The sequence below is a fragment of the Dunckerocampus dactyliophorus genome, chromosome 2 (genome assembly GCF_027744805.1).
Source record: "Dunckerocampus dactyliophorus isolate RoL2022-P2 chromosome 2, RoL_Ddac_1.1, whole genome shotgun sequence".
Taxonomy (NCBI): domain Eukaryota; kingdom Metazoa; phylum Chordata; class Actinopteri; order Syngnathiformes; family Syngnathidae; genus Dunckerocampus; species Dunckerocampus dactyliophorus.
The window spans coordinates 6,506,682-6,530,916 of NC_072820.1; the positions used below are offsets into that span (position 1 = coordinate 6,506,682).

At 41.9% G+C, this 24,235-nt stretch overlaps 1 protein-coding gene across 1 annotated transcript; it reads right to left on the reverse strand.

Annotated features, from left to right (window-relative positions):
• Nucleotides 1-5: 5 nt before the first annotated feature.
• Nucleotides 6-16,714, reverse strand: LOC129177769 (discoidin domain-containing receptor 2-like). Its single transcript, XM_054769225.1, has 17 exons — nucleotides 16,394-16,714; nucleotides 15,494-15,599; nucleotides 14,660-14,762; nucleotides 13,137-13,374; nucleotides 11,521-11,668; nucleotides 11,314-11,416; nucleotides 9,255-9,438; nucleotides 8,948-9,188; nucleotides 8,800-8,865; nucleotides 8,361-8,497; nucleotides 8,081-8,288; nucleotides 7,772-7,995; nucleotides 1,928-2,055; nucleotides 1,627-1,845; nucleotides 931-1,165; nucleotides 651-800; nucleotides 6-552 (listed from the first exon to the last, which is right to left on the reverse strand). Exons 2-17 carry the CDS (start codon nucleotides 15,555-15,557, stop codon nucleotides 418-420), a joined length of 2,583 nt encoding a protein of 860 aa, XP_054625200.1. The 5' UTR covers nucleotides 15,558-15,599; nucleotides 16,394-16,714; the 3' UTR covers nucleotides 6-417.
• Between the last annotated feature and the right edge of the window lie 7,521 nt (nucleotides 16,715-24,235).

A 24,235-nucleotide genomic window follows, 5' to 3' on the forward strand; every position in this document is an offset into this window, starting at 1 on the left:
CTTTTATACTTAAAAAAAAATGTACAAAACAACAAATGGAAAAAAAAACATTTTGTGACGGTAACTTTAAACTTTGCAAGTACAAAAATAGAAATTATTCATAGGCTATGTAGAATAGTTGATTTATTTTATAAATTGTACACAAATTTGTTTCAAATCCTAGAAATAATATCTCTGCTCTATAAATAGACACTGAATAGGCAGTACAAAATAATAAATACATCGAGTAATGCATTATAAAGTGTTTCATGTCTATACTGTAAAGCACAATACACTTCCCCCTTATTATATACAGGCCCTTTGTCGCAAACTAGTTTAAAACAACTGGATAACATTTGCAGGGTTTAACATGACTCCACATTCATACAGAACAAATCTTGGGCAGGCTGTGCATCACAGAGAAAAATGTCCCATCTGCTACGCCAGGCTCTCTACAAGCTGACTGTGTATTTCCTGAAAGCTCGGCCTCTGTTTGGCATTTCTCTTCCAGCAGCTCAGCATCAAGTCATTATACACTCCACCAGGACAGCATGGCGGCTGAGGCAGGTAGACCTGGACATATTGAAAAAGTATTCTCAATGAGGAGGATTTTTGGTGATGAATCTGGCTCAGTGAAATGAATAAAGGATGATTATGATGATTATGCTCACCTGTTTGCCCTGGTCCCTGAAGAACTCGCCTGTGTTTTCAATGACCTGCTCATCGGAGAGGTGGGAATAGGGCTGCTCCTTGCAAAGAGTCAGAATCTCCCACAGAGTCACCCCAAATGCCCACACGTCACTGGCCATGGTGAATTTACCCTGGAAATCCGACATAATATGGAAGATTTGATTGTACGGTATGAAGCTGCTTCACATCAACGTGGGCTTACAGTCAGGCCACGAGGTATCGATAGAGGAAAAAGTCACTTAATTTCTGAAACCCACTCACCAGCAGGATGCTTTCCCAAGACATCCAGCGGATCGGTAGCACAGCTCGACCTTGAATCCGGTAGTAGTCCCCGCGGTACAGGTTGCGACTCATGCCGAAATCTGCAATCTTTATAGTGTAGTTCTTTCCCACCAAGCAGTTGCGTGTGGCCAGATCACGGTGGACAAAGTTGAGAGAGGACAAGTACTTCATACCAGATGCTATCTGCACGGCCATGTCAATCAGTTTACTGTAGCTAAAGAGCAAAGGTAAGAAAGAGAGAATCAAATGTGCATTCATTGACACTGGCTGACCACAAGACATTTATATTAATTCAAAAATATTTCTTATTGCAGTTGCACTGGTGTGAAAGAGGTGGTCCTGATACAGCATTTTGGGGACCTTATTGAACTACTGTCCACAAAAAAGGAAAAAGTACTTCAAAATACCTCACAGTATATTATTTATAATCAGCAATTTCACACCAGTGCAAATTATAATCACAATAATAAGCATATTGTACATACAGTACTTGAAAAGGCGCAATATTTTACACAGCTTTGCAAAGAGCTAATGAAGAGTCCAGTGAATGTATTCTCCAGGGATGTCACCAGGGATTTGGGGCCTCATGAAAAAAAATGATGACTATTCTAATATTTTTTGGACTCACCATCACTTATAGAGTCTCTGGAAAACAGGATAATGAACTCACTTTACCTGACCATACTGATCTCCTCTCTCTCCTCCGGTCCGGCCTCATGTTCCTCATCAGTCTCCTTTAGTCTGAGATTGCAGAGGAATTGGTTGAGGTCCCCATTCTCCATGTACTCAGTGATCATACACAAAGGGTCCTTGTCCACACACACGGCCAGAAGACGGACAATGTTTGAGTCCCTCAGGCGGGACATGATGCGGATCTCCTTGAGGAAATCATTCCTGAAGTGGTGGACACAGACTTTTAAATTATATGAAAAGAACCATGAGTTGTTTTGTTCCAGAATTATAGCTGACGAGTTACCTTGCGTTCTTGTTGGCATCTTCTCGTAGGGTTTTAACAGCTACTAGCAGGGATGCTTGGGTGGTTTCTTCTGCAGATGGGGCCTCATCTAAAAAGGCCTGCATGCCCTCTGCTTCACACAAATGCACCTGTTCCACAAAAAATTGAAAATTAAAAAATAATACAGCAGATCCCCGCTTAGTTTAGGGGTCACGCATTTGCACTTTTTCCCTCCAAAAATAGGCTGTTTTTTTGCGGAAAACACGCAGTCATCCACGCTAAGTTGGTAACAATATCTAAATACCACATACAGTCATCCCTTTTTTGTCACGGTTAATTGGTTGTAAGTGAAGTAGGATTCAATGTTAATAAACTGAATATTTTTGTAGTTAGAGCAAAGAAAACTTGTTTATGACTTTCTAAATACTGTCCTTTTCCATTTTTAGAGCACTGTAGACATGAAATAGCGCCCTTTACACTCCTATTATTCTTTGTTTACACCACGGTGCTAATGCAAAGGCTACGGGATCACTGCAGGGACACAAGAGATTGCCACGGCTGCATAGCATGCTCGTGAGCTGACTAGTTAGCCTCCAATTTATTTATTCTAAACTTAAACAACGAGGAAAAGGCTTCTTGAGACGTCATCTGTACTTCTGTGTAGAAGGTGTCGGACGTTTCGCTCCTCATCCGAAGAGCTTCGTCAGCAAACTAATAAGTGCTGGTAGCTTAGGCCTTAAATACAGTAAGAGTGGGCGGAATTGGTGTGCCAACACCCTCCTCCTATTGGTTCGTTACACTAAGCCTGGGCGGAGCAGTGGTATAATCCTATCCTGTTATTCACACCTACGATAAAAGGGAAGTGTCACTCCCTGAATTGGGTATGAACGACTCTGATACTGGCTTGTTAGCATCTATTGTTCTGGCTCGGCCCTGCCTTCACCTCATTTGCAAGACTAAGAGCTGTGGGTTTTGGTCTCAGTAACCTGCTGAACACAGGGTCCAAATTAAACCTCAAACCACCATTCCGATTCAAAGATGGGTTCTGTTGTTTGACAAAAATAGCTTCCTTTACTCCTCTTTCAAACCATCTGTTTTCTTTGGCCAAAATCTTTACCTCGCTGTCCTGAAAAGAGTGATTGGTAGCTTTCAGGTGTAGATGTACTGCTGATTGAGGACCACTAGCATTGTCCCTGCGATGTTGATAAAGCCTTTTTTGGAGCATTTGCTTAGTTTCCCCAATGTAGTGCTCTTTGCATTCCTCATCTTTACAGTGGATGGAATAGACCACATTGCTCTGTTTCTGGTTTGGAGCCTTGTCTTTAGGATGCACTAATTTTTGTCTCAGGGTATTTACTGGTTTGAAATAGGTAGGAATTTTGTGTTGCCATAAGATCCTCTGGAGTTTTTCGGAGACCCCCGCTACATAAGGGACTACCACTCCTCTCCTTTTTGCTTCTGTGGGCTTTTGGGTTTCTTTCCCTACTCTCTTCTTTTGACATTTGTTAAAAGCCCACCGTGGGTACCCACAGGTTGAGAGCGCTCTCTGGACATGTTGTGTCTCCTTTTTCTTTCCCTCAGCACTAGTTGGTATTTGTTCCGCTCTATGTTGGAGGGTCCTAATAACCCCTAGTTTATGTTGTAGTGGATGGTTTGATTCAAAAAGCAGGTATTGGTCAGTGTGTGTGGCCTTTCTAAAGACCTCTGTAAGTAGCTGTCTGTCCTTTCCTATAATTACCTTGCAGTCTAAGAAGGCTAGTTGGTTTTCTTTAGTGTCCTCGCGAGTAAATTTGATATTGGTGTCCACCGCATTGATGTGATCTGTGAAAGACTGAATTTCTTGTTTTTTGATTATGACAAAGGTGTCATCCACGTATCTAAACCAGTGCCTTGGTTTTGTCCCTGAGAAGGATGTGAGAGCCTGTTTCTCCATCTCTTCCATGTACAGATTCGCCACTATGGGTGAGACTGGTGAGCCCATAGCACAACCATGAATTTGTCTGTAGAATTTCCCTCTAAACTGAAAATATGTGGTGTTAAGGCAAATTTCCAGTAATTGGCAGATGTGGTCAGCACTAAGTTTTGTTCTCCGATGCAGAGTTGAGTCCTCGAGCAGTCTCTTCCTCACCACCGAGACTGCTGCTGAGGTGGGGACAGATGTGAAAAGTGAAGTCACATCATAAGACACCAAAGTTTCCTCTGGCTCCAATCTGAGGTCTTTGATGCTCGCCACAAACCCTTTTGTGTTCTCTATATGATGATCAGTGTTGCCTACCAATGGGGATAAGACTGTTTTTACATATTTCGCTACATTGTACGTGGTAGAGTCAATGCTACAGACAATGGGTCTGAGGGGAAACCCTTCCTTGTGGATTTTTGGAAGGCCATAGATACATGGTGTAGCCTCCCCAGGGTATAACCTATGATACATCTGTCTGTCAATTAGTTCTTCCTTCTCTAACTTTTGGAGACAGTGTATGATTTCTTTCTTATACCTACTGGATGGGTCCCTTTTAAGTTGCTCATATGTGTTGGCATCACTAATTAGACTTGTTATTTTTTCTTCGTAGTCCAATGTGTTGAGAACCACTGTGCATCTGCCCTTATCAGCTGGTAAGATGGTGATGCTCTCATCTTTCTGCAGAGCCGCTAATGCTTTCCTCTCACCTAACGTGATATTGGACGGTGGTGGTTTGGCACTACTGAGAAGGGCCGATATTCTCAGACGAAGGTCCCCTGCCTCTGTTCTAGAAAGGTTATTGTTCCTGATGGCCGATTCAGCTGCTGTGATATAGTCTACTGTGGGTATCGTTTTAGGAGTCACTGAGAAGTTGAGACCCTTGGTTAATACTGCCTTCTCTGTCTCCGAGAGGCTTCTGTCTGACAGATTTTTGATCCAATTTTCTTTAGTATTGGTCTGATTCCCCCCATCCTTAGTGTTTACGACAAGCTGTGGTCGATTTTCCAATAGAAGTTTCTGGAATTTTCCCTTATGCCTTTCTTTGGTTTTGCTATGGTGCTTCATATAACCTGATTTGGTAAATTCACAAACCTCCTGATAGGTTTCGTGCGTAACCTTGGTTTGCAATCTCTGATAGAAGGTTTCTACTTCAGACTGTTTATTTTTTATCTCTATGTTAAGCCTGGGGAGGCTACACCATGTATCTATGGCCTTCCAAAAATCCACAAGGAAGGGTTTCCCCTCAGACCCATTGTCTGTAGCATTGACTCTACCACGTACAATGTAGCGAAATATGTAAAAACAGTCTTATCCCCATTGGTAGGCAACACTGATCATCATATAGAGAACACAAAAGGGTTTGTGGCGAGCATCAAAGACCTCAGATTGGAGCCAGAGGAAACTTTGGTGTCTTATGATGTGACTTCACTTTTCACATCTGTCCCCACCTCAGCAGCAGTCTCGGTGGTGAGGAAGAGACTGCTCGAGGACTCAACTCTGCATCGGAGAACAAAACTTAGTGCTGACCACATCTGCCAATTACTGGAAATTTGCCTTAACACCACATATTTTCAGTTTAGAGGGAAATTCTACAGACAAATTCATGGTTGTGCTATGGGCTCACCAGTCTCACCCATAGTGGCGAATCTGTACATGGAAGAGATGGAGAAACAGGCTCTCACATCCTTCTCAGGGACAAAACCAAGGCACTGGTTTAGATACGTGGATGACACCTTTGTCATAATCAAAAAACAAGAAATTCAGTCTTTCACAGATCACATCAATGCGGTGGACACCAATATCAAATTTACTCGCGAGGACACTAAAGAAAACCAACTAGCCTTCTTAGACTGCAAGGTAATTATAGGAAAGGACAGACAGCTACTTACAGAGGTCTTTAGAAAGGCCACACACACTGACCAATACCTGCTTTTTGAATCAAACCATCCACTACAACATAAACTAGGGGTTATTAGGACCCTCCAACATAGAGCGGAACAAATACCAACTAGTGCTGAGGGAAAGAAAAAGGAGACACAACATGTCCAGAGAGCGCTCTCAACCTGTGGGTACCCACGGTGGGCTTTTAACAAATGTCAAAAGAAGAGAGTAGGGAAAGAAACCCAAAAGCCCACAGAAGCAAAAAGGAGAGGAGTGGTAGTCCCTTATGTAGCGGGGGTCTCCGAAAAACTCCAGAGGATCTTATGGCAACACAAAATTCCTACCTATTTCAAACCAGTAAATACCCTGAGACAAAAATTAGTGCATCCTAAAGACAAGGCTCCAAACCAGAAACAGAGCAATGTGGTCTATTCCATCCACTGTAAAGATGAGGAATGCAAAGAGCACTACATTGGGGAAACTAAGCAAATGCTCCAAAAAAGGCTTTATCAACATCGCAGGGACAATGCTAGTGGTCCTCAATCAGCAGTACATCTACACCTGAAAGCTACCAATCACTCTTTTCAGGACAGCGAGGTAAAGATTTTGGCCAAAGAAAACAGATGGTTTGAAAGAGGAGTAAAGGAAGCTATTTTTGTCAAACAACAGAACCCATCTTTGAATCGGAATGGTGGTTTGAGGTTTAATTTGGACCCTGTGTTCAGCAGGTTACTGAGACCAAAACCCACAGCTCTTAGTCTTGCAAATGAGGTGAAGGCAGGGCCGAGCCAGAACAATAGATGCTAACAAGCCAGTATCAGAGTCGTTCATACCCAATTCAGGGAGTGACACTTCCCTTTTATCGTAGGTGTGAATAACAGGATAGGATTATACCACTGCTCCGCCCAGGCTTAGTGTAACGAACCAATAGGAGGAGGGTGTTGGCACACCAATTCCGCCCACTCTTACTGTATTTAAGGCCTAAGCTACCAGCACTTATTAGTTTGCTGACGAAGCTCTTCGGATGAGGAGCGAAACGTCCGACACCTTCTACACAGAAGTACAGATGACGTCTCAAGAAGCCTTTTCCTCGATGGACAACTCCTGTACGACTGAGAGCCTACACAGACGTAAACTTAAACAAGGGTTTCAAACGGAGCTGGGAAGAAAGACAAAATAAGAAGCCAAATACTGACCACTTCCACACGGAATATGAGGAGAACTTCCTTTCACTCTATCATGTCGGACATACCATGGGTGAGACTCCATGCAGTGTGACGTAATGTGTTGCAATGTCATGTCTCATCAATGCTTTGTGTCATTACTGACGCCTAGTGGCCAGAATACTACATATAACCTGTATTACAACATTTTTTTTTGTTAAGTTGCTGTGTGATGAGCGTAATGTTCTTCGTAAGATGACACTGTGAGTCAGACTGTTATATTGAGTAATGACCTCCTGTGATTTCCAGTGGGTGGACAAGCTCGTTGTGAGTTCACTGATAGCTCGTGGTTGGCTCCTGCCAAAAAAAAAGTGTCGAACTAGTTATCTCGGTAGCTTGCTATGCTAGCGGTGGCCGTCTGTTATGTCCCTCCAGTGATATCGTAGCCTGCACAATGTGATGTAAACATAGAATAATAGGAGTGACTATTGGGTTTTATTTCATGTCTACAGGGCTCTAATAATGTACAAATATTCTGTTTATTAAGAGTCAATCCTAATTCGAGGAAATTCACTTATCGCTGTCTGGCCTGGAACCAATTATTGGTGATAAATGAGGGACTACTGTCAAGAGAATGATGATCGACCACCTCCTCATCATCCGTTTAACATTCGCTAGACGTTACAATCTGATCTTTATGCCTAATGATGATCACGAGAGTCAAGTGATTGTGTCAAATGCAGCTAATATTGAGCATATAGTGTATTCATGTAGAGTTTTTTTTAGGTATTTCGCCATTCGTGGCGGGTTACGGTCCAGGGATCATTTTTACATCCAAAACATTAAAGGCACTCAATGTACCTCTCCAAACTGTCCCTCTCCAAGTTTCTCCTTGAATGTGAGTTTGTCTCTGGGGAACTCTCTCATGGATGGATCTGTGCCAGCAAAGAGATTGAGGTTGACAGCCTTGATGGAGTGGCTGCTGCTGTCTGAAGACTCCTGCAGGCTGATAATGTCCGCTTCTGCATAGTGAGGGGCGCTGTCTGAACCACCAGCTGCAAGGGCCCTGTAGGAGCTGCTTGGTCCTGATGTGGAAGACACGTTAGGCCAAGGGATCATTGCAGCACATGCAGTGATAGCAGACTTCCAATGAGGATTTTGTGACCTCACCCAGGTGCTCTGTAGAATGAGCAAACTCAGGCAGTCTCCGAATGAGGCGGGAGGGCTCCTGGTAGTCGGAGCAGAGGGGGAAGATCCTCTCATAGGTGGAATTGGAAGTGGAGAGAGAAGAGGACAAAGAGGAGTGGTGGAAGGAAAAGGCCTGCGTCTGAACCGCAAGACGAGCTGTGAGTTCGTCATCCAGAATGCGGCGTGATGCCTTTATTATTGAACATGAATATTAGTCACCTCAGTGATAAAGCAACTGAAGTCAAAGGGATGTTTTTCCCACCTTCTCAAGCATTTTCTGCCACACCGTCCGCCACAAGATGATGACGATGATGGCCAAGAGGATGGCGATAATAGCCACCAAGCAACCAATCAGGATCCTTGTATTGCTGTCATCCACTTTGTGAGTTGGATCATCCCCTAAGTAAGATGGAAAAAGAATTTTGGTAGTAAATCTCTTGGTGCTTTTCACCTCACACGTTACATCGCAGCCAGCAGGGGGCGTTGTCTGATCGCATGCACACAAAAAAAGCTTCAAGACAGGCAATTACCTGCACTTGTAGAGCCAGATAAAGCACGGCACACCAGATTAAGATGTATTGCACCAATTAAATTCTTTTTAAGAAACATAATTGTTTACCAACACATCACGCACTCGTATCTAGTGAGTAAGTTCCTTCTTTTGAATGGAAAAAAAGCCTACAAATGTCCCAGCACCTGACCTGGCAGCGTGTTTGCTGGGTGTCCATGTTTGCGAGGAGTCAGAGATGTGTTGTAGACGGCTGAGCCTGTCAATGAAGAAAGACCAAAAAGAAACATAAGACAAAGCTGTGAAAATTAAACCGAGAATGAATAATGAATCAATTTCACCTGACTGGAAGGCCACCTCGCTAAAGAGCATCCAGAGGTCACTGAAGTGGAAACGGCATTTGATGGCGCTGGCCGTGTGGTCCCCGAGGGGCACGGTGATAAACCGCGCACTTTGGCTCACATAGTCGACAGGTGGCTTGAAGGTCACCGGGTCAGCTTCCCAGTTTGATGCAGACCGGAAATAACAGGTGGCCTGTCTAAACATCCGGACACCTTGACTGAACATGTTGTTACAGTGAACCTGTGGAGGAGACCATATTTGAAACTTTATACTTTCCTCTCTGAGGCGTTTGGTTTGTCGCATCACCTTCATCGACGTAAAATTCCGGACGTGGTCGAATTCGAAGGTCATTTCTATATAACCTTTGGGGGAGCTTCTGTTGCTCCAGCCCACGTAGTCGTAGCCCGGCCACATGCCATATATGTGACTGTGCAGGAAATCATCCAGACCCCAGGTGCCATCAGTCAACTGGCCCAGGCCCTTTGTCAGTCTAGGAGGGAGATAGATAAATGGATCCGGATACATTAATATAAAAAATGTGATGACTATTTTTAAACAGATTAATCACAATTTTCAAAAGAATTAATCATGATTAATCACCATTTGAGACTGAAATACGGTCATCCCTCGCTACTTTGCAGTCAGAGTATTGCGGCTTCACTCTATCACGGTTTTTCACGGCCTTATTATGAGTCAAAACATACACTACCGGTCAAAAGTTTTAGAACAATTCAATTTCTCTGGAGGAAAAACCTACATTTTTAAGTGTTAAGATGGTCTGTCTCTCTTCCTTTGTTAATTCTTTTTTTTTTCTTGCCATTTTTGTAGCCACAAATGACTTTCTCCAGTACAATGCTGTTCAACTGATGTTCACGAGGGTATAGTACCACAGTGTGTTCCGAAAACGGTTTTTATGCAGACATAGGAGGTAGTAAGTACTCCAGACACCTGTAGGAATTAGTTGCACCAACTCCCAAGGCTTGATCGACCTCCATTTCTGCAACAGAAAGCTTTAAATTGTTGACCCATTTTGTTGTCCCTGAAACAGGCCTTTTTGTATAATTATGAAAAGGACACATTTTTCAGTTTTGGGTAACCTTACCTTTTTTTTACCCCCACGGAGCTTCACGACTTATCTTTGTACCATTTCAAGCTATTCGTTGGACTTGAACGACTTGAATTTCAATAAATAACTCAAAAAATTGGGGTGTTCTACATATAATTGCTGAAATTAAGCATTTTCAAGCATACAAAGCATAAAAACTTGAATCTCCGGAAAACAACAGGCTTTTATTGCAGGTTAGAATGATCTCACAACAGGCACAATAATCCCAAATAAAAATTCCTAAAAAAAACACAGGCGTAACCCACGGCAAGATGAAACTCAACTCTAAACCCTCGACACCACTTATAGCAACACACACTAGCATGAGTCTTATTTATGTCTAATATGTCTTTTTTTTTTTATTATGTCTTCTATGTTAGGTAATATGAGGGAAAAGGTGACTATAGGGGTGTTAGTTCATGTCTAGAGGGCTTTAATAATGTTAAAAACATCTTTAGAAGGTTATAAACAGGTTTTATATACTCTAACTATAAAAATATTCAATTTTTAAGAAGAAATCCTACTTTGCGGAAATTCACTTAAACGGTTGGTTCTGGAACCAATCAACCACAATAAATGACAGATTACTTAATGCCCCTTTCTACTGAATTTAATTGTCAGAAAGATAAATGACAGGACAGAATTATATGTATTTGTATGTATCAACTGCTGAAAATGAAACAAACATTTAAATCAAGCGAAAAGATACCACACGTGTCTGAAAACCTGTTTGTCTCACACTAGTCTCTTTAATAGTAGCAGAACATGTGAACTACACTTTAACTGTGTTATTATGAGCAATGAAAGACGCCACGTAATTTAAGTGGAATTCACATGTTTTTAGTGTATTTATAGCAAATTGTACTCCACGTTAGGAGTCTCGCAGTGCCCTTGAACGCCTCATCATGTGAACAGCGCCCAGGCCCTGCTTCGACACAAAGAAAGGAGACAATTACAGAGGCGTTCATCGTTTGTGTGCGTGATATGAACCAATAATTGAGTTTAATGCTCATGTTTTACATCAACAGTGAGTTACTTTGAGTGTTCGTGAAAAGAATATCCACTTATTGTTTTTCTTTGTCTTTTTGTTCGGAGTTCAGATGAGTGTGGTGGAGAGACATGAAAAAAAGGCCGTCCCCAAACTGTTCCTACAGTCTAGAATGGTGAACAATGTTTCAGTAACTGATGAATTTAGATTAAAGCGCCCAATTCCTGATGTATTAATTATTCAACTCGTGTATGTAGGAGTAGCTTCCTGACCTTTCGGCTGATGCTCCGTCATAAACAGAGTCATTAAAGTAGACATCCAGCCCCCTGTAGATCATTCGGTGCCCCTCCGGGATGCTGTAAGACACCAGCCCATCTAAAAGCAGAACACAGAAAATGTTATTTTGATTGTTTATTTAGCAATTTTATTATGTAACACAGTGCGTATCAGTAGTTATGAAGTGGGCGCTAATGACTAACCAAGCCATTCGCAGCCATAGAGCTCCACTCTCATGCACACAATCAAAGAGTGGTCAGTCACTGGCATGAAGCGCACATATCGTGCAATAATGGGAGGCTCCAAATCCTTCAGCACCACATCGTAGGCATTGCTGTTCCCCTCAATGACCTGGAGGAGGAGAAGCACGCTTTTGGTATTAAACAAAAAAGGTGCAAATGAGTTGTTGTCACAATAATTCACCATTGCAAACTACAGTAAAACCACAATTATGTATGATTAAATTCATTAATAAGTATTACAGTGAATCACCGCACATTTGTGACTACAGTACAAACCTGTCTCACGACGGTCTAAGCCCAGCTCTCCTTCCGTACTGGAGGGTGAACAATCCAATGTTTGGTGCATTCTGCTTAACAATTACAGGAAACTTGTTTTTAAAAGTATATATTACATTTTTTTTAATTGTATTTTAATATTAAAATATATATTAAATTAAAATATAAATATATATTTTTTGTAATATAAAATATATGTTTTTAAATATATTCTTTAAAAATATATCCATATACATTTATAAAACACATAGTAATAATAATGAAATAATAAAATAAATTATATAAGAATAATAAATATTTAAAATAATATTTTTGTTAATATTTATTATACTTCTATATTTTATATAATAAAAAATAAAACAATAAAAACAATAAAAAACAATAACAAAATATATAAATATAATATAAATCTACATATTTTTAAAAAATCTCCCAAAATTGTCTGTTTTTTCCTCGGAAAACCCATCTCATTCAACCAAAGTCACAAACAATTTATAAATAATAACGGCGATACAGGTCAAATGTACTGCATACATGCACCGCTGTTAACACTTTTAAAACGTTTTTACACGTTTATGTTTTTTAGCTTTGTTGATGTTTTCGTCAAGCTGTGAGATTTCGCTGTGGTCCTTCAATGCACCGTAATTGTGTGCTGTGACTGGCTTCACTGTGACTTTGATTCCATTTGTTCATCGATCATCTACGTGATAGGTGAGTACCTATTCACATTATAATTTCAAATGTGTAAGAGGCATATTTAGTTAGGGCACTTAGCATTTAGCTTGTAAACGAGTGAACAATGACAACTGAAGAGAGGAGGGGAGGGTTCCGGAGCGGAATCTAGTATAATAATTCCAACAGTTACTTTTATCGCAAATGTTTATTGCGACTCGGAAGAGAACGTCAACGTCAAGCTAGCAGGAGGGTTTGGAGGGGGGAAAGAGAGAGGATTTATGTCATTCACTGGTATGCATGGGGATCTACTGTAATACATATTGTTAAATTAATATCTATGAAGGTGCAAAAATGCATGGGATTTTCAAATACACATATTTTACATGGTAATTTACAGGACTATATGGGAATTATGGAGAATAAATTAGAATGTAATATATCGTAACAGGGAAACTAAATGTTTAAAAAAAAAAAATCTTCCTGCAACATCTTCGGCAAAACAGCTCAATTCACACAAATTTCAGTCAAAAATATTATACAGCTTTAAACTCATTCAAAATTCCATTTGTTTTTTTTTTTTTTGGTTTATTGCCATCCAATCAAAAACTGTGGAGGATTCGGCTCACCTGCCGTCCCTTTCGATCACTCCAGCCCACCCAGTTGGTGGCGTCCCGGCTGTACTTGATCCTGTATCGCTGGGCAAACTCCTTCCCCATGCCGTCAGCGTGGCGCCCTTGTGTGCCTACCAGTGTAATGAAATGGAGTGAGCGCAGGTCCACCTGTAGATATTCTTTAAAACCGTCGGATTCGGACAAAATGTCAGGACACCAAGCTCCATCTCCATCTCCGTTGTCAAAATCAAGCCTGCAAAGGAGAAAGACAATGAGATGAAGAATTAACAACAAGACAAAATGAGGGGATTTGAGACTATAAAGTGGCCTCCACATCTCCTCAATGAGTCACCCTTTTGAATAAATAAACACCTCACCCCCAATAAAAACTCCGGTTTCCCCATAGGAAAAAATACCATATGTTGCCACTGTATTTACTTTTGCTTTGACACATACCACCATGTGTTGTAAAAGCTGTCTTTACCACAACACACACTGCCTACAGAGCAGTCAAGGCATCAGTAATGCTAAAGTTTAAGGTGGAATTTAAAAAGAAAGTAATGCTATACGCAGCGGTGCACTTGGTGCACTGACAAAAAGACGCCTCATTGGAGTTTGGAGAAAGAATAACAGCAAGGAGTTGTACAGAAAACATTTAGCCTGGATTTAAATATATTCTTTAAAAATATGTGCGACAAGCACTACTGTATTGTACAGTCCAAAGTGGAATACCCCTGTGGAATTGGAATGGAATTATGTGGAAAAATATGTCTCAAATATCAAACAAAACCTGGAGGTCAACCATCAACATACGTGACTTAACGCGAGCATCTAAACAATTGACTTCACAAGCAGGTTTTGCGCTTTGTTTGGCCATTTTGTGATGGCAGTGGTACCGGTGATGATGAAAATTAAAATTATAATGATAACCATAGATCGAGACATGAAAAGGTCTTGCTGCTCAATACACTAGCAAAAATAAACTTTTATATTAGGTAACTATTACATAGACAATTAATCACTTAATTAATTTTACCAAGTAGATTCTAACACAACTACACTCATCATACAGGGTGTCCCTAAAGTCTGGACACAAATATATACAAATATTATACAACTATGAAAAAATACTTATTAAAAAATGTAATTTTATTTAATATACAATCTTCTAACAGACTGTGGTAGCTAGTGCCCGCTTATATGCAGTAATGTGCTGGGGGAGCAGCCTCAAGAAGAAGGACGTTGCAAACAAACAAACTGGTGAGGAAGGCAGGCTCTGTCATTGGCCCCGAGCTGGACAGCCTGACATCTGTGGCGGAGCAAAGGACACTGAGGAGGCTCCTTTCCATCATGGACAACCAGAATCATCCAATGCACACAACATTTCCCGACAGAAGAGCAGTTTCAGTGGCACTATCACTGCACTATCACTTACTCTGCAAAGTGTTTTGTAGTTATAACGTCAAACGTTAATTGTTGTTCACACCTAGCATGCTCTGTAATGAAACAAGTAGTACTTGCGATAAACAAAAACGTGCCTTCCAAACTTTGCAGCAGTTGACTCGGACCACTGACTGGAAGCAGAGATGTCCTCATCCTGAATCTGTCCACCAGTCATACCAAGTGGGTAGCGACACATTTCTACAAACACACAAAGCATCATTGATACACGAATACATCCACATACCATATGCATGTATGCTCGCTAAGTATTCACAAGTGTAACATGGAGGTGAGTTGTGGTCCCCCAGCCCCCTTCCTGCAGCCCTGCAAGGCCTCTACAGTGGAACAGAGGCATCACTGTGTACTCGGTGCCAGTGTCCGGAGGCTTTCTCTTCAACGTTCATTCCTTTTCCAAAGTCCCACCACATCCACGTGAGATGTTTGACTTGAAATTGTCTAATACTAACTATAACCCAATTAGAAAGCTACTGTCGCTTCCTACCTGCGAATAAGGGAAGTTGATGCTTTAGTCACCCTTACCGCTGCGAGAGAGCGGCCGAACAAATACGCCTTATGCTGTGAAAATATTCAATGTGGGGAGAGTGTGTAACTTTGTGTGCTGCCCACGACTACGCCTATAAACCGCTTGTGAAAGGTCTGCCTGTTCGGAGGATATTTGCTGTCTTACATCAGGTAAACCACACACACACACCGGTCTACATTTTAAGCCCACCCACCCGATATTGCTTTCCTTCATCATCCTGGCAGAAATATGCAAATGTTATTTTAAGCTCACGTGTGTCGCATCTACAGTACGCTAGGTGGTTTGATCACTTGCACGTAAGAATGTCAATGAATTGGAATTTGCCTTGCATGTAGAAAAACATACTATATTTATAACTACATATACACTGCATAACAATCTCTACCTGGGTTAACTTGACATTGCACCGCAGCAGCCAACAGGATCAAGACAACCTCTTGACACCCCATGACCTTTGTTCCTTCTCGGGGCACAGCCACAGCTACATGAACCTAGAAGAAGGTGGGAATGGAAGGTTTTATAATCCATGCACACACAAGAATCATAGATGTGGCAAAAACGGCAGACCTTTTCTATTAGGATGTAGCGTACCACACTGCTGTTATATTAAACAAAACTTAACTTGTTTATTTATCATTGTACACACCAATGTCCACCTCTTTACCTCAGTATTTGAGGTGGTGCCTTTTACACAGGGATTTTCAAACAGTCCCACATTTTCCAGTGGTCATCATTAACCTTTATTTAAGTCAAACCAAGGAAATGTGCTTTTAAAGATTTTGTATTTAATTTTTGTATTTATTTTGGATTTTGCATGCATATAAATAAAATTAAATAAAATTAAAATTAAATGTCACAATTGCGGTAAATAATACCACAAAAGCAGATATTTCGCTTGAAATGATTATATACGTGCAAGAAAAATGACTAAAATATGATTCGATTTTACTTAAAAAGCAAAACAATGCATTACATCTTTGAATGTCATTTTAGACTAGCTACTGTATCTGCGACCCGCTAAACACAGTAAACACTAAAGCACAAGCTTGTGTCTATCGTGTATTATTAAAGAAAAGGAGCGATTCTGTCGAATGAAGACATGAAACACACAAAAGAAGATGATATTGATTCCACATGCTCAACTTTCGTGACTTATTTGCTCCTTCCAATGCTTTCTGTCACGTGTTTTCCTGCATGATGTCATTTCGGAAACCACATAGTGTCTCAATACAAAGATCCAAGCCAACTTTGAAAATATGATATTTAAAAAATGATAAAGACTTACTTTTACTTCTTATTCCTTTTAGGAAGTCATCAGCCCCTGCAAATATTCCTCATCTGCTGTGGTGGGATACATTTGGGACTCGCTAGACTCTTCCTCCAGAGAACTTTTTGAGAGTGGAAAGGAGGGAGACAGCGAGAGAGAGAGAGAGAGAGAGAGGGAGGAAACGTAGGCTGGTGGAAAGAAACAGAGAAAATAACACACTTTGGGGTTTGGAGGAGGAGGCCAACATCCCAGAATTCCACCTTATCCACAAATGGTTTAAATTATGGCCTCCAGGGGCGGCGACAATGGTGTCTGGCAGCCTCCAGCAAGTTCAAACTTCACTAAGACAAGGTCATTTTTGCTTCATAGGTAACATGATCATTAGTAAACAAAAGCAATTGTTTTTCAAAATGGTGATTTTTTTTTTTATGGAGGCAATTTTTTTTGGACATGAAACACTAGAATACACTGGAAACGTTGCTAGTTGGGAACATTTCTGGAATTTTTATTCAAAGGTCCTTTATTATGCAAAAGTGACTTTTTAATGATGTTCTAATAGTGGGTTTACGGCATTGTAACACACTCCAATAAATTAATTAAAAACCTACATTTATTTTCTGGTATAAAATCTTTAATATTTGGGGTAGATAACTGAATGAGGTGTCAAATTAAAGCTCAAGTCATGCTTTATCAGATAGGCTCATAAATACACGGGACTTGATGGGAAACGTCCTTTGTGCCAATAGATGGTAATCACATGAGGTGAGGATGTTGCGAGTGGCTCAGCCATGAGAAGGATGTAAATTTTGGGACACATCATGAACTATTGTACCTTTGAATCAGTGGGTGTTTCGGCCTTTCAACACTAGACACCCTCATTAAAGGTGGCAAACTACAGGGTGATCAAGCCTGAGCCTGTGTCCCATGACCAATCATGAGTAAAGTAGTGCCTGGAAAGTGGAGGGAGATGAGGTAGGCCGTAAGGTCTCAACCTGGGACCCCGCCCACGGGGTCATCTCTCAGCTTCCCCCTTCCCCCCACGCCCCACCCTTGGGAAAGGGCAGGAAGTAAATGGGTGGGTTTAAAACTTCTTTAGGGTCGTCAGGAGGGTACCCTCCTTCATTGGTGTTTTAATGATAGGCCCATGACACCTCCAGAGAGCTCATCGGCAACACCTGGTGTAACCCGACCTGTTTCACACTGCCCGCACCGGGGCTTGAACACAGGACCTTCATAATGGGAGGCGAGCCTCACAGGCTGGCATCCTTTACACTGGCGTCCCATGTGTGTCTCCCCCTCTACTTTGAGCCCAGCAAGTGTCCTTGCATTTGATCCATAGCAACTGGCTGCTTCTTTCGGCTGCTTCAGAGGCTGATCTTATTGTCTGTCGCAGAGCCTGTCCATGGACGCCAAAGTCTTTCATTAGCCTGATGGTAGAAGAAGCCACAAAACCCCTGCATCCTACTTCAGCTGGATAAACCTTGGCCTTCCATCCGTGTTGTTGTGCATCTGCTGCCAGATCTGTATAGCGCAGTTTCTTTCGTTCGTAGGACTCTTTGGTGGAATCCTCCCATGGGACTGTGAGCTCTATGATGTAGACCACCTTTAGTGAAGGGGACCATAGCACCAAGTCTGGCCTGAGGGTGGTGCTTGCAGTCTCTGGGGGAAAGATTAGTTGCTTGCCAATATCAACTAGCATCTTCCAATCCCCGGCCATCGCTAGCTGTCCAGTTTCTGGTTTAGTAGCTGGGTGGTTAGGCTGTTTCTGTCCCTCTCGAACGAATGTTGGCCCAGAAATGGAATTGGCAGCTCTCAAGGGCAAGGAGTTCATAGTGTTCCTGCTGCCAGACTCTTGAGAACCTGATTGTGCCTCCAGGTCCCTCAAGATGTGTTGGAAGTCGCTGAATTTGGGCAGAAGACGCAGGTTGGGTCCTCACCATACCACTGGTGAAGGTTTTTTGGGGATGGGAGCACATCATATGTAGCTCTTATGATGAAGCTGATGTTTCTTGCTTCCATTTCCCAGAGCTGCCTCCAGGTGAGCTTTCTCTTCTCCATGCCTTCCCACCCCATCCATTGTCCCTGCTTGGCAAGTGAGACAGCCTTTGTGCTTCTTTCAGCGTCCTCCTGACGGAACACTTCCTCTACAACCATTTGTGAGGCTGTAGCTTTGTGCCAAGTTGGTGTATTCACTGCAACGCCTAATCCTCCTCTTCCCAGCTGGACATGTCCCACAATGTCGTTGTGCTTCAGGGCTGACGTAGCATGCTGTACTGCGTCGGATGGTGTCCATTTCTTTCCCGTTAACAGAGGTGGTGCAGCATTGTTGACGGTCTGATCTCTGGAGTCCTTCAGTGTCATCTGTAGTCTCACTTTAGAGCACTTGTATTCTTCAGTGAGGCTCGTAATAGGTAGTTCAAGGACTCCATTGCCATTGATGCTGATGTTGGTCAGACAATGTGGGACGCCAAGCCACTTTTTCACATAGAAAGTTATGTTTCGCTTCGTTTTTCACCGTTGTTATTGGGACCTTGGGTATTATTCCCTTTTACCACACCATCCTCACGAGCCTCCACAGATAGCGTAGAACATCTGGTGCATTCTTATAACGCTTATACGGCACTCCATTTGGTCCAGGGACTGATGCCGATCTTGCGCGGCGTACTATGTTCTCTACTTCCTTCCATTTTGGAGGGCCAGTCTCCAGATGGAATTCGGGAGGTTGAACAGGTGGGATATCATGTGGGATGACTCGTGGTTTGTGCCTTTTCATGTCATGGTGGGCCTTTTCCAAATATTCTTCCAGTTCATGCTTTAGAGTTTTGAGGGTTCCGCTATTTTCCAAACAAAGAGATCCTTTACCAACTTGAAAGGGTTTTGATAGAACCGTGTTCTTGTGTGTTCCTTCCTCTTTTGCAGTTTGCTCAAGTTCTCTGCTCTTCGTAAGGTCGCCAACCGAGATTAGATGTCTCCCTGCAGTAGTGTGAGACCATCTCTGGCTGCATCAGAGGCCTTCTCCCACTGCTTTCTCAGCTGCCTTCTCTCTCTGATCAGTCTTTCGATATCTTGCTGTCTCCTGGATTTGACTGGTGTCAGTGTTACCTTATTACTTTTCCCTATCTTCACTCCAAAGCGTCCTTCTCCATACTGGTATATTATGTCTCCTATCTTGTCCAACTTTTTCTTTGTCAGATCATTGCTGACTGTGGGCCGTACAGTGGTCTTCTGGTTAGCATGTTGGCCACACAGTCACAGTCTGGAGATTGGGAAGACGTGGGTTTGATTCTCCCCTGGGCATTTCTGTGTGGAGTTTGCATGTTGTCCCCGTGCGTGCGTGGGTTTTCTCCGGGTACTCCGGTTTCCTCCCACTTTCCAAAAACATCCCTTACCCGTAGGTATGAATGTGTGAATGGTTGTTTGTCTATATGTGCCCTGGCGGGGTGTGCCGGGGTGTGCCCCACCTGTCGTCCGAGGTCAGCTGGGATCGGCTGCAGCATGCCCCCGCAACCCTAGTGAGGAGAAGTGGCATAGAAAATGGATGGATGAATTGCTGACTGTTTCCCACTCACTCTTTTCAACAGCTTTGGGCCACTTCACACTTAGTCTGCACCATTTGATCTTATCCTCCTTAGGAGGTTTCTGTGGCTGGGTGTGTTTCTCCACAGGCATCCCTGTGTTTGTACTATCTTCCTCAGTGATAAGGGTGCTGATGCTCTGCGAACAGTTGCCGTCGGCTCTCACGAAGCCTGCCATGATTAGTGATAGCAAACGCTCTCGCTATGCTGCTGTTGTTGACGGAAGTAGCGTTCGTTGCTATGGGCTCTGTGAAATCAATGCACCCAGGAAGGACGCTCCGGTAATGCTTCAGATGACCATAATACTCTAAGTATTACATGTTATCATGAATGTACCTGTTACTACATGGTCACAGCATGTATATAAAACCATATAAAGTTGGAGGTTTTTGGAGGTGAGTCCCATTAGATGCATTGTTAGCTGCCTTGTGCTAGCAGTTTTTCCCTATTTAGAACGCACAGAAAAGAGAAAGAAATGTGTGTTCATGTCTCACGTAAGGATTGTGGATGATTGGCAAAATAAAATAAAAAAAAAAATGCCATTTTCCTTTCAGCCACAGTGTGCCAAAGAAAAGGAAAGCCATCACCATGGAAGTGAAAATAAACATCATAAAAAGCTTAGGGAGAGGATGTTGGCTGTTCTTTTGGTCCCAACCGCCCGACTGGACCATCATTAAGGATGTAGGTTATTGAATGCTAGAGGGGTCATGGATTCCGTGCGCTGTTACAAGGAGATCTGGGAGGAGATGAGGGGGTTATCCTTCCAGACTAGCCTGGGACAATGTTTTAAGAACGTAGGACAGCTGCAGGGATAAAAGTAAGGGGTTGTTCTCTTTCATTTAATTCTTATATTTAATGTTGACAGCCAACCAGGCTACAGGATACTAGAAAACCAGCTGATTGCACTTTAAAGGCACATCTTGAGCACTTGCTCACTGTGGTCTTAGACAGGTTGATTTGGCCCACTACAGGGTTCAATTACTGTGTTCTTCACACTCGACCACACAGACGGCGCCAAAGGGGAAAAAAACAACTACATTTCTTTTCTTTTTTTTACACCTTGAGTTCCGTGTTCAAGACATTAGTTTGCTTTCGGACCCTGCTTTTGTGCATTAAAACAACTGCGAACTTCACTCATTGCTGTGTTTTGTCAAACAAAATATTAGATTGGTCCATTTATGTGCTTTTTGCCACTGGGAAATGAGATGTATTATTTTACACTTGCAATCTTCAACTATTGTGACTTGTGAGACTAATGCAAAATATGTTTTTTGTTTTTTGAATTGTCACATTTGCCAAACAAGGCTGAATAAATGGCAAGTTCAACGACCAACATTAAGGCAGGGGTGTCCAAAGTGCGACCCGGGAGGCATTCATGGGCGGCCGCTCGTTTTTTATTGGCCTGTGGTACATTGTAGAGATAAAATTCATCAAAAAAAACCCCAGCAAAAATGGGAAAAATAACGCAAAGAGGCACAATATAAAAAGAAACAGCACCAGTATTAGCAGCGCGCGAGCTAGCAAAACATACGTACATGATAGAGATTATAGTGATTATAGCGACCTAATTTATCTTATTTATTTTGTATTGTGTAAAACGCTGACAGGAACAACATCAAATTAAAAGCACTAAATGAATACAGAGCCACCATCCACCAGTACGAGCCTGGAGTTTGTTTTTCAGACAGGTGGTCCACACAAATATGCACATTAGCACTCAATAAGGTCATCAAATCTTACCTTTATGCATTCCCACATAGTATCAGCATTTGAGACCAAAAACGAAAGAAAAACGGTAAAAATACAGCATAGTAGTCTGTTTGTGCAACATGGGGGAGAGTTAGATGGTGTGTTCAAGGACCATTGAACAAAGTGGGACAAGTCGCCACTCACATTAAACTTGCAAAAAACTGGGATTTCTAACTGTATTTTATTTTTTGGAGTAAAATAATGGCCCATATTTCCAAAATTGATTTTCCTTTACATATAAATTTGATAGTTATTTTATAATTAGTTTTAAAAATATTTCTTTTTTTTAATGATTGCGCCTGAACGTTTCCGGCGGCTCGGTGGTTGGGGACGCCTGCCTTACAGCATGCCTGGAGATTTGATGCGCTCTTTCACACATTTGAAAATACTGTAAAAGTGCCACTTTTATAGAATTGTCTTCTTTAGTTTCTAATGTAAGATTAATGTCTCTATCAACAAATGCAACCGTTGAATCGTATCGAATGGTATCATTTGTACACTGTATCGAATCGTACCTTAACCCGTGTATCTAGTTGCGTATCAAATCCTTTACCACAAAGAGATTTACATCCCTACTTATAGATAAAAACTTCTTTCTATCTCTAATTAATTCTGTGTTAACTATGGACAAAATGTGATTAATCACTATTAACTATTTTGACAGCACTAGCATTTATACATTTTTTGACCCGGCCCATTATACTGTATGTGTATCTGCTAGGCATTACTCTCAAAAAGGGAAAAAAATACTCTCATGTTGGTAAAAGTATCATGGGATAAAAAGAAGGAAATCTTCATAATGTGCTACATTTTGTGCAAATCCATCTTGCATCCTGCATTTCCATATTTTGATTACTAGATCATTTTGGGATATAATCTCTAAAAATATCTGTGCCAAATCTCACTGCAATCCATCCAGTAGTTTTCGAGATATCCAACTTAAAAGGAACGGCTTAAGAGCAAATGTGAGGGGAACGATTAAAGTTTATCCTCTGAACCAAAGGAATGGTGCCAAGGACTGCTCGACTTTTGTGGCCAAAGAGGAAAATCACTGATGTGGCCCCTGCGAGGAGGTGGGCTGTTATAACATGAAATGAAAGTAGTCGTCAGCTCCTGGGGCGTGGGGGTGGGGGTGCACGCACTATCATTATCTACTGTCAGCAGCTGCACTGCAGGAGCTGCTGGCTTTTGTGGCTGAATGTAGGCGGGAAATGCTTGATTTTCTTCATAGTCCTTCATATTTTCCAGCCAATCTGCTGTCTGAAGTTTGTATTACATCATGTGCAACCACAGAATGCTGGAAGGACCGGAGCTAGTGAATCCCTTTGAGTGTCCTCTTGAGGATTTAGTAAGATTTTATACAGAAAAGTAAAGGACCATAATTTGACTTACAGAGTTGTCTTACTTATTAATGAATTCCATTGTTCCCTCGCTACACCTTTTGCTGATTTTTTTAAAGTGCAATTTTGCATATTTTTTAACAGCGTATGAACAGGCATTGTTGTGGCGATCTATCTGTGCTCTGTTGTATGTGTCTGTTATTGTATTGACTACTGCTACCAGTAGAGGGTGTTGTATACTCATGTTGAAGACGTGTTTACGTGTTTAGGAACCCACAGTAGACGATAGACGGCTAAATATAGAGCCACAGCAGTCCTAATCGGCTAAGGGAGAACTCGCCCATTGTCTTCTGCGTCCTGATTGGCTGTAGACCATTGTCATTCAATCTCCTTCGTGCCGTTCAGCGTTGCCAACTTGGCGATTTGTCGCGAGATCTGGCGACATTCCAACCCCTCTTGACGACATATTTTCTCAAAAGCGACTAGCGACAAATCTAGCAACTTTTCTGATGTTGTTTCGTCGAGTTTTCTAACGTGGTGAAAGCACATATTGTGCTCTCGGTGAGCAGCGGCGGGTGCTGTTGACGGGTCCGCCCCGCCCAAAGGCAGTCGCAAGCCATGATGCGGAGCTCTACGCGTCGAGAGTGCAAATGAATTGCTATTAAATATATTCACCAGAAGAGTGTGCTACTCACGAACCACATCTGTCATGTTAATGCGAGCCACAGAATAAACAGGCGCGGGCCGAGATAAAATATTTGTTATTTTATTTTGATAAAATGATGGACAATTTTAAATGAACATAGAAATAATCAAGTTTATTTGGAGTTCGAAAACCTAATGAAGGTGATTTTACTCACTTTTTTTGTCTCTCTTACGAGATCATGCTTTTTTTTCCTACAGCATTTTACAGCATCATATGCAAATGATATGCAAATTTGATGTTGACAACATCTGGCAACTTTTAGAACAGCCAATAGCTACTTTTCTTACTGAAAAGTTGGCAACAGTGGTGCCGTTTCCTGTTGTGGTCAATAGTTTCTGGCAAACTAGCTAACTGTGTGAGCAGCTTGCTAACCGCCAATAAACAATAGAAGAAGAAGAAGAAGCTAACCGGATGAGGACGACAGCAGGAGCAATATGTTTGAACAAAATGCTACAGCTGAACGGCGCCAGGGCCGAGCAAAATTTGAACT